This window comes from Tachypleus tridentatus, chromosome 11, assembly GCF_004210375.1.
Source record: "Tachypleus tridentatus isolate NWPU-2018 chromosome 11, ASM421037v1, whole genome shotgun sequence".
Classification (NCBI taxonomy): Eukaryota; Metazoa; Arthropoda; class Merostomata; order Xiphosura; family Limulidae; genus Tachypleus; species Tachypleus tridentatus.
In genome coordinates, this window is record NC_134835.1 from 52,904,890 (window position 1) to 52,917,201 (window position 12,312).

Genomic DNA, 12,312 nt, shown 5'->3' on the forward strand with positions numbered 1-12,312 from the left:
GATGGTATCACAAAGTTAGAAATGAAGATTTATAGAACACAACATGCCAAGAGCCTATCAGTCAGCAAATACAGTTTGCTTAATTTTAGTTTTGAATTTTGCACAAAGCTACTCAAGAGCTATCAACATTAACAATCCTTAATTCATCAGACATAGACTAGTGAGAAGGCAGTTAGTCATCTCCACCCACTACCAACTCTTGGGATACTTTTTTACCAATGAATAATGGGAATGACCTGCCCCCATGGCTGAAAGGGTGTCCCTGTTTACTAGAATGGGGATTCAAACCTGTGACCATCAGATTGTGAGCCAAGTACCTAACCATCTGGCCATGCTAGCCCAGCAAATACAATGCAGAAAATATGATCAGATAGGATATACCTTGACCATTACAATGCAGCAGTTGAAACAGTCATTTTGCTATTTACAGCCATTTGATGCAACAAGCAGATTTAACCCATGGCTTCAAAAAAAACCTTTCCTTCTACTGCAACAAGTAGAAATGCCCTCATATCCTTGAAAGCCTGGCCACATATCTGTAGTGCTGCCATCTATGAACAACAATGAAACCAATGAATGTGTTTACATTTGAGCAGGTTGCACGACAAGTAGCTTCATGATTTGAGGTTAATTTTATTGATATATTACCATATTTATATGTTATACCTTACAAATATATATATATATGTATATATATATATATTCACTATTCTGGTATCTAATATCTGATATTCTAATATAATAATTTTGTGATGAAGTGATGAAATGAATGTATAAATCAGCATTTATCATTTTTTATTTAGTTTTTTTTATGCCATTAATAGAAAATATATTGATATTCAAATAGAACTAGAAAAGATAAAATTCCTGATTTCATTTCTTTATGGATGATTGACAGTTTTTGGTAACCAGCCCAAAAAAATGTAATTATGATGCACCAAAAAGGTTAACCCTTTCACAAGGGCTCATTATAATATAAACAACTTCATTTATACATTTCCACACATTAAGTATTTGCACGATAAATTTTGATACAGCATGCACATCTGCTAGGCTTTTATTAATGATTACAATTTTTCTGTGTATAGAAAATTAGATTTTTTAATGAAATATTTTTATTAAAGATTTCTTTGTGAAAATATCAAGACAGTTTCATTACTAGTCTGAGAGTAAGGTAACTTCATATTATGATTTTAAAAAACTATTCTTCATCCCAAAAATCTCAGATATTATTTGCATAATCTCTAAACTCTCCTAATTACATTTCAAACATTTGTTTTAAGTAAAACTTTATATTTTGTTTTATTTTCTATATTATAACTATGTGGGATCTGTCACTTGAACAACCTCATAACCATCATAAAAAAATTAGGAAATAATTATAAATTACATTTTTTGTACTAGTACGAAAACATATTATAACATGAAAAGACAAATGCTTAGTCTAAGTAGCTTAAGTCTCATAATGCTATATATATATTATTATATTGACATTCCAGTCATACCTAGCTAACCATTAAATAACTTGCATTGACATGGTGCACATGCACTCATGTTACATATACAATAATATAACACTGACCTTTATTCTTCCCTGTCTTGGCATTTCTTTTGTGGACTAGTATTTCATAATAAACCGTCACATTTCAATTATTATACATTATATATGTATATAGATTATTACTATTCAGAAATAAGTTATTAAACTTATTTTTCATAAAATATAGAACAATAAACAGAAATAGAGCAAACAATTATCTCTTCTTACTACAACCTTTGAACTCGATTGCTGCTGAACATAGGTTACTAAGGCTTTTAAAAATTCACACATGGAGGATATCAAACAAAAGTTTTTATGTTTTATATACACAGTTGAATTACCAAAAAATCTTAAATAACTATACTGATACCACAGGATTCTATTATATTTATTAAGCTTAGTGACTAAGATGTATATAGGTTATAAAAAAGATGAAACTTTGAGCAGACCGAAAATACAACCTTCCTTCTTGAAATCTTGGTTCGAAAGAATGTTGTACTTTTCACAGATTAAAATAGCTGAGAAAACTCCTCATATAACATTCTAAGCTGTCAACTGGTTATTCATATGCCATATATTGAAGTAAGTGTATATAAGGGACCATTTCCAAAATAGAGGTTAATGGAGCCACTGTATTTGATTCAGTACATACGCCATACCTCAGCAGAATAAAAAGATCAAGGTTTTTATTTTATATTCTAGCTTGTTGATATTGTTAATTTGAGTTCCTCATTTGTGCAAAACTAAAGTCTTAGTATTTTGACATCACAAGAAACTAATTTTAAAGTGTTGTATTTAACATACCACATTACTCACTAAAATCAATATTTAGGTGTGTTCTTTTAATATTTACTTTTAAATTAAGTAACTAACTCATATATAATACTAAAGATTGAATAATAACCTACAATTTCATTCCAAACTTAGTGATATAAATTCCTAAAATAGTTCAATAAAATTTTGAATGCAACTCAACAAACACAACATAGCCTTTGACCCCGGCCTATCATGAAAGGGTTAATGAAAGTACAATTTAACATCCCCCAACAATTTCCTAAGAGTAATTAGTGAAGAGACTCAAATGCAAAATTAAAGAGAGTGGGGTACACTGAAATAAAGTTAGCTGGAAAGGAATTATTGACATTCTATTCTCTATATGGGACAATTATAAGTAAATAAGAAATATCATGTAAAAATAAAAGTAAGCCTATATTATACTTTATTTTACTACAGTTTCATTTTGACCCTCTCAGAGTAAGGTAACTCTGATATTAATGCTATATCATTATGTATAATGTATAATGCTATACATAATTACCTTATGTATCATACAGGACAGCTATGTTTAAACAAAAGATCCAGTTACAAGCACACACACCAAATTACACAATCATATACACGAAGTGCTCTTTCTATTAATATCATTTACATTTTCTTACTTATTCTAATCTCAAACATGACATAAATGACCATATACCAAATGACAGAAAAGTATCCAGATCTACAATATCAACTCAATGAAAGTAGAACATTGGGTTGTGCAGTAGTTTAAAAAAAAAACCTTTATTTCAATCTCCAAATATTACCAAAATATTTTTTCTATAAAAAATGGTCGAAACTGGACAGTGAATGATTATAAAAGGAAGTTATGGACAGATGAGTCTATGTTTCAAATATCTGGTTCAAAGCATGGTTCTATGTCTAGCACAAGAAAGGTGAAAGATACATACCTCAATGCGTAGCACCTACCATGAACACTGGAGAGGCCGTGTGATAGTTTGGGGATGTTTTCTGATAAGACAACAGGAGATATTTGCAAAATAGAAGGAATAATGGACCAGCACAACTACTATCAACTACTGATCTATCATGGTATACCCAGTGGTTTGTGCATTATTGGTAAAGAATTCTACAACCAAGAATATTATGACCTCAAACACTCATCCAAAAAATGCAGAAATTTCTTAGCTTGGAAAGAAGCTGCAATGGTTACCACAGAGTCCCAGTCTCAACCCAAATGAGCATACGTGGGATATAGTTGATCAAAAACTTGACAAATCAAGTTACTTCCAAAGAAACTGTATGGGAGTGTATTAGAGACATTTGGAACAAACTTCAAAAAAACACTTTGATTAAGTACATTTCAACAATGCCTGAAAGACTGTCTGCAGTTATTAAAGTAAAAGGGGGACACACAAAGTATTAACTGTTTGCTGGATTTAAGCATTGAATTTCTGTTGTAATTAAATATGAAGATTAATAAAATTTTGATGTTTCACCTATAACTTACCTTTCATTGTTCTTTAAAAGTATCTTGAAATCTAATTTTTGACCTTTTCCAAACACTTTTGCACAGTGCTGTACAATATTTAAATGTGTATTATAAACTACCCTATTGCTACAGGTTTTCCTATGAGCAGGGGTCAAAGTGCATGTCATCACATTTGTAGCCTTACATTCAACATTTTATTAACCTACTATTTTCTAGTATTTACAGTAAATAATCAATTTCTGTATCATAATTCAAATTTTAGTAATATATAATTTTTAAAAATCCTAAACATTTATTTGTGTGTGTCATCTGATATGCTGAATATAGCTTTGATTCAAATTAGATTTTTGTGATGTCCAAATGCAAAATTTATAGTTTCTTATGAATTAGAAACTCAAATTATTGATTTTGACAAGCTATGACATCTTTTCTATTTGCTGATTATATTCCTCTTCTGTTTTTGGAAATGCTTGCTTTCATATACCCACTTTGCTCTATCATGTGCTTGTAACTAATCAAAACTTCAAATTTTCCCCAAGTAGTTTCCTCACCATCTTAAAAGTAGGAGCTTCCAAAGATTATTTCTTTTGTCTCCAATCTCAGAAGGAAATATAAGTTAAACTGCTACTTGAAAAATAATTTTTATACACAATTCCAGTTTAGTTATTGAGCCTAATATATTACAATATAATTCTGCAATATTCATAGAGTAATTTATAATTTTTTTGTTATTTCAAAATACACATATAAAACAAAAAAAATATTTGTTTCATATTTTCCATATGTAAAATTTACAAGAAAGATATGGCATGCCTAGTACAATAAGCAGGTATTACTCTTTTTGCAACCATAAGTAGTACAGATCATTATTTTCTACATGTTTTTATTTACTGTTCTTTAAAAACAATAACTGAAATAGGTACACAAGTAATGTATTATAATTGAAATATAACTGTATTTTATAAAGTACCAGAGATGCCAACTATTTCAAATGACTGAGCGTAATAATTGTAGACAGAGCCCTTTATCATTTGCAGCTACTAGGCCTGACCAATGTCTCTAAGCTGTTTATTATTATATTATTATTATAACTATTATTATTTATTACTGCTATAGATTCCATGAACATCACTTCTGCATTTATGGTTTCATATTCTGAATTCTTACTCATAAATGTCATTATCTGCATCATTTTTGTCTTCGCCTCAGCCTTTAGTTGGTGAGATGCTTATTTTGTACATCTGGAACAATCGTTTATCCTGCCATGCGCCACAGAAAAATCGATGTAACAAACTTTACAAAACACATCACTGTCACTGACTTTTGATGCAATGATCAGATATTTTGCACTATACTCTTTCCTAAATTTTTGATTCACAGTTTTAGTCCTTTTAGATTTGCCAGAAACAAGACAATCTGGTGAACGAGGCCTCTTTTTTTCCACCTTGTGAACAATCGCATTGGTGTTTCTATGCCGCTTAGAAAATGAGAAATATCCATCTACGCGAGTGCTGAGTGGCTGATAAGTACTGATGACGTAACTATGGATTCCCCCATGTACCCAGTATGAAGAAGCACTGCACTCAAACTATTGGTAAACGTCAGAGATACAAATATTTTTTATTATTTCAAGCACAAACATGATTATCGCAAGGAGCCATTTGGACTATGTCTTTTATTTATTATCAAAATTTATTTGTATCTCACTAGAAATTTTCTAGCCCTGGGAGAACAATTTATCACTTTATTATATAGGCCTATATAATATATAATAATTTGGGAATTGCAACAAGTCGTAATATTTGTCTGTACAAGCGTATAGTCATAATATATACACCAAAATCATAATGATTATGCTCAAATCATAATGGTTGGCATCTCTGAAGTACCAGTTCACTTAAGCAAAGCCAGGACAGGTTACTTTGTAAAGACCAGTTTTATATTACTAGATATGGAAACATGAGTGAACTGTGCTACATCATTGTGACTTTGTAATGCAAGTCAGAAATGGCTGAAAGGTAAAAAAAATATATATATATATATATAGATATATAGTTTTATGTTATAATATTTAAACAGTTTAAACTAAATATTCAAGCTTTTATGTTACAACCTGTAGTTATTCTAGAACAAAAAAAAATATAATTTATATCTATTTCCTAATTTTGTATGATGGTTGTAAAGTTTGTCAAATCATTCAAACCTATATAGAAAGATATAATAGTGAAAATAAAAGATATATATTTTTTTTTAATTTTCTAACAATAATTTGATAATTATCTGAAGATTATAGAAAATTTGCATGTGAAATTTTACAATTTTCTTATGCTTAGAAGCATTTTTAATCTTAAAATTAAATTTACTTTGCATGTGTGATAAGGAACATTTAAAAATAGAAAGCACAAGTAAATTATTACTTAAAATATCTTAGAACTTACTAAAAACTCCGATATTTTGTGTATAAAATCCTTGTAATATTTACTGATAATATGTAAAATTCCATGAAGGTATGTATTCTGTATTAAAAGTTATAGTATGAAAACTATAAGAGAAAATAAATAGTTATGAGGTTGGTCCCTGGAACTGAGCCTGTGGTAAGAGAGTTAATGCAAAGTTTATTAACATGCAGTGATAACATAGTTATTTAATAAACTTTGTAATGTAACACTGCAAAAGACTGTGACAAGTACACTTGTCAATCAAAATGAACAAGCCTGTAAACATAAGGTTAAAACCTCTCATTCTGTAAAAGTTGAAACTTCTTATTTTTTGCAATTACAAGTCATTTTACAACCATTATACAAGTATTGCAGAAGCCAATAATGGAAACAATTACCTAAAAGAAGTAAATTACAACAGCAGAAACAAATATTATAGAGAGAAACTAAATTCTGAGTGGAAATGTTTGCATCTTCTTTTAATACATTAAGTATATCCATAAACTATTATATATATTAGCATTTACCTGAATTAGAAATAATGCCTGTATTAGTACACTGAACAACATATCAGCAACTAGTTTACTGAGACTAGGTAAAAGCTGTGGTCTCCCCCTTCGATACCGATAAGCTGAATCAGCAATGTCCTGGAAAATAACATCAGTGAACAATTACAATAGGGATAACCCTTTTGTAATTTCAGTGTAGAAAAGCTTACTGTTTAATATACAATACATCAGTTAAACAAATTATGAATTATAATTAATAATCTGAATTAAATACAACATCAGGTCATATAAAAGTCTTAATATAAAATGGGTCTAAAGTCCCACCTATTTTGTAGTCCAAATAAAAAAGTTATTTTCAAGTTTAAAAAAACTGATAGATGTTCAAAAGAATTCTATGAATCTTTGTGTCATCCAGCATTTTACTATTAGACAATAAAAATATATCTTCAAATGATTAAAACCTATTTCTAATACTGAGTTGAATAACTTTTTGAGAACTTGAAGACATTAGAATGAAAAGCATAAATTCCACAATATATTACCACCTATCTGCTCAACCATACACCATTTGTTGATATTAAATTCTGCAGCTGGTTCACAGATGTCATCAAATGATTATAGTGATGAATGTCATGTTCATGTACTTAATCAGACCAAGATTCAGTGACTTTATCAACCAGGGAAAATTATTTAATTTTTTTTGACAAAAATTACTTTAGTGGATTAACATTTCACAAATGTTTTGATTAAAACATGTCTGAAGCAAAACATTGTAAGGTAGGCAAATCAGTAACAATATCTAAATACAACATGAATGTTATTTACCCCTTTTAAATAACTAAAGTATCTAATATCTATATACTAAGAATGTTCCCCAAACTATAACAACACATCCAAATATTTATACTATCAATCAAAAAAGGAGAGTTAATAGTCTCACATGCCTTTCTCTTTATTTTTGTTATATCATCAGTGCAATAAAAGACCTATCAAGTCATTGAACCACATCATATAATTTCAGTCATTATACACAAAGTGCATTTTAAGCTTTCCAGTTTGCATCTAAGGTAAATCATTTTTATACTAGTTAAATGGTACTATATGACAGTTTTTGTCATTTTATTCATAAATACAATTGAATTTAGTCAAATTCTAAGTATTGATGAAGAAATCAATCAACTAAGACATAGGTCTGAGACATCTGTTGCCATGACAAGCCTCTGTTGTAGTACTTTGACACTTGGCTGTCCCAACTTTTCTAATGGCTGCTTTTAATATATCCTGATAACAGATGCTGGTTACAAAGCCACTGATTAACTCTTCAGTTTGATGTATATATTTATATATATATGTATGTGTAAATATTCATGTTAAGTTTATCAGTGATTCATATAATAAAGTCTTTGGCATGATATTTGTTTCTGTGTGTGTTCTATGCCACAAAATCTATAGCACATACAAACCTTTTTCCTTATATCACTGCTGTATTTGCCTTTTATGCATAGAATGCATCACAGAGTAACCCTCAAGTTTTCTAGTAATCATAATGATTCTTGTGTAGACTACACAAGATCATGTGACTACTACATATCTTCAGCAGGATATTATATTTTCACAGGTGTTTTGATAACACTTTAAAGATAGTTCTGACATTCATTGCTTTACTTCTGCAGTTTTATATTGTTGTTTAGTCATATGTACTAGACAGATCATTGAAAGCACCAGGGAGTAGTGATGTACTTTTGGCATAACCTTATGAAGGAGCCTTTTGTAATTGAAACTGTGCCACAGAGATATTGTCAAAATACACAGCTATAAGCTACAAAGTAATTAGGTTTGGCAATGTGGATGATATGACAAGGCTCAAAAATCATTTTAATACAATGCATTCAACCTCTGTAATACTATTAAACCTAAAAGATGAGAAAACCCAATAATTTTAAGGAGGCAAGATTATGTATACATTCTATTTTTACAAAATCATTGCATATACTTGTTAAAAAAAAAAAATAAGTATCCAATTAAGTCATATGTAACACAAAGACAGGTTGTTTTACATTCTTTTTCTTTATTTATTTTTGTATCTAGTTAGCAACGTTTCTAAAAAACAACAAGCATTTTCAACAGATTGTTTAGAAAGTCAAAGTACTCTGAGACCAATCCTGCATCAGTTACCAAGATGCATAACCACTATGTGTCTTTTGTAGAATATATATTTTAGGTTCCCTAAAAAGAAATTTTTAAATTAAAATTTCAGAACTAAGATTATGACAAGGCTGAAGGTCTCCCTTTTAATGATTTCCATAAACATACATATATAATATATAATACATAATATATAACAAATACTGACAAATACCATTGCTTTATCCTAAAATTACATTTTATATAACTCTGAGTTAAGCATACAGCCTTTAACAATAATGGATATATAAAGCAAAATTTCCAGAATTTTGATAGAACTTACATCAAAACATTCATATGAAAAAAATAAGAAGCATTCTTTTCTTACCTGGAACCACAAACCATTTACAATCCGACTAAGTAAAAATAATGGTAAAACCCACAGACAGCTGAATGTACAGGAGAGAATAGGTTTCATCCAGCTCCACATTGTACTAGCCAAACCTGTACTATCGCCTGCAATGAGATTGTGATAGTAAAGTTAATTGTATCTCTCAGAATTGAAGAAAATGTTTTTTATACAAAATCCTATTACTTGTAAAATTTTAAAAATAAAAAACCAAATCATGTGGAAATTTACTTGTAAAGTTTTAAGAAAAAAACAAACCAAATCATGTGCAAATTAATATGCTTGTGTTATGTATAACGTGAAAAAAAACAATATATACTTATATAGCTGAAAATGCTACAGTAACAGTATGAAAAATGATGCTTACACTGCTGTCAATGGTTTCATAATTGCCACATCATAGACTTGTTTGATCTACAGGGTGTTAGGAAAGTCATTGTGCCTTATATTTATTAACAGACATGTTTCAATATAGAATACAGGAGGTAAATATGAATGACAATTATAAACAATGTTAAAAGTGACCCCCATTGTCATCATTATAGACTGAATAAAATATGATTACAAAACTGCACAGTGACTCTCCAAACACCCTGTATTAATGAATTTTTCTTTCAGAATAATTTTTCTTTTTACATTAATGTTCTACCATACATTATCTAAAACAAATGAAATGTATATATTTAAAATATAATTAAAATATATATTTATATATTTAAAAATGGCTGGTATGGGTATAGAAAGCACTAATAGAGGAGCAAACAATGTTTCAACTTTCTTCGGTCATCGTCAGGTTCAGTTTTTCTAAATACAACATCATTTCCTATATTTATAAAACCCATTAGTCACTTACTGGTACAGCACATATCTGTTCCATGTTTTTATCAAATAAATCTTAGTCATGTCATAATAGAGTGCTCAGTAAATTTGTAGAGGTTTCAAGTATGACACAAGATTTACATATCTTATACTTAAGTAACAGGAACTTATAAACTAAATTACATGACTTTTTGTATTTTTAAATATAATGATCTATAATGTGAAACATCTCGTGTATAGCTGAATTAATTAATTTTATGCAAATATTTGCAATTTGTCCTTCAAGGCAATTAAACTATACTCAGATATATAAACATCCACCTATTATTAAAAAGAAAATCTCTTTTTTTAATTATTTAAAAAGTTAAAAAAATTTTAACAATGATTTTAAATTGTTATGCAGAGAAAGAAAAAAATTAAAAATTCACAAAGACCTACTAAGATTCAACAGATCATCATTTAAAAGTGGGTACAAAAAAATATGACAAACTAAAAAAGAATAGAAATAACTTGTGTTTTTTTCTGAGTCACTTGCAATGAAACAAGTTATGTTTTTATCTAGATACAAACATTCCTGAGAATATGAAATTGGCTAGAGAATGAAATCTTAAAGCAAATTAACGTTGGCTGAATACTAAAGAAACAATAACTATGATGAAATAATTAGCCAAAAGGCCAAATGGAGACTTGCAAAAGAAAAACAAACACACCTCCATAGTGAGTTCAAAATCCATTTAATAATATTGTAGCAAAGACAGTTGAGTAATCCTGAACAAATACAATAAGTTGTTTTTCAAGTGGAGTAAGTTAATATTTGACTCTGCTCCTCATTTAAAGACATCTCTGAAAGACACTAGAGCCTTACCTTCAAGTATATCTATTCACTTAATGCCTCATCTTCAAATTTTTTGTATAATTTTTGAGCATGACTAAAGGATTCTGTACTTAGGGCATTTGCAGAAATAGAAATGCCCTAAAGATAATTTTACTGTGATAACAATTTTATTGTTACTTGATGTACTAGGTAAAATATAGCAGCCTGATCTTTGAAAAAGAATATGTAAGTAAGCTTGCTATGACATTGTGATGTCACTTTCTTTCCTTACAAAAAACACCAAAAGAGTAGTTTAGAACATTGATATAAATGAGAAATGGAAAGCCTAATTTTTATCTATAGATTGGGAAAATAAAAAAATTGTAAAATCTGATCTGGTAGTTCTTAAACTATGGAACTTATATCAATAGAACTGGAAACAAATTATATATCTCTTAGAAACTCTAGGGCAAAGTTTGGACAACATTCACTATTCCCACATAAAACTTTGAGACAAATAGAGTTGTGATAATAACATTAACAAAAGTTTATTTAACTTGTTTATAGGTATAGAGCAGCAAAATATTAAATAAAAATTATAACAAATATTAATTCCTTTAACCCAAATGGGTTCTATCAGCATTCAGCTAAACATTCTGATTTACTCACAGGACAGTGACAACATCCAATAACATTTATGCCTCTTTGGCTAAAAACTAATCCAAACTATTTAATTGCCTGCAAAATTAAAAAGAACTGAAGTTTTATAAGGTATGGTGGTGATCATTATTCAGACATTATGAAAATAATTCTAACAGAATGGAAAAAAATTATAGTTTAAAAAGTTAATTAGGAGGTCAAAAAAATTCTAATAACTTGATATCAATTTTAATATTTCAAGATAAACCAATGATTAAGTTTCTGGAAAATAAAAACATTTTTATAGAAGAAAATTTCAACCTTAATAGTAGAGTGATAATTTGAGTGACAAATAATAACCAACAGATCAGTGGCTCTAAACACGTAAGAACAATAAGGGATATGCAGTGGTTATCAAAGAAGAACACGAAATGAAAGAGGAAAATAAAACAGAGCAAAGTAAGAAGAATGGACAGAAAAGAAAAAACTTCATCATCACCATTCCTCTTGTAATTACACATTAGTTGTAATGTTTTATGCATCTCAATTCTATGAATTAAAGTCACTAATAGCTGTAATAATAAAAACTCTTTTGAGAAAAAAATAAATGAATAAAATATAATTATTCAATAGTTGAAGATAAGTAAATTTGTATTCATTCTGAAATATCAGAATAATGGGTAGGCAAATTTGTACTACATTTATAAGGGTTACATCAGCTTCAAAAATTGCTGTACCACTGCACTAG

At 29.0% G+C, this 12,312-nt stretch overlaps 1 protein-coding gene across 2 annotated transcripts in view; it reads right to left on the bottom strand.

Annotated features, from left to right (window-relative positions):
* tank (EI24 domain-containing protein tank) overlaps nucleotides 1–12,312 on the bottom strand; it is a 49,683-nt gene that overhangs the window by 25,438 nt on the left and 11,933 nt on the right. For both annotated transcript variants that reach the window (XM_076467271.1, XM_076467272.1), the window contains exons 6-7: nucleotides 9,272–9,399; nucleotides 6,778–6,897 (exon numbers count right to left, since the gene is read on the bottom strand). In XM_076467271.1, the coding sequence (XP_076323386.1) occupies nucleotides 6,778–6,897; nucleotides 9,272–9,399 (248 nt within the window). The remainder of the gene's footprint in view (nucleotides 1–6,777; nucleotides 6,898–9,271; nucleotides 9,400–12,312) is intronic.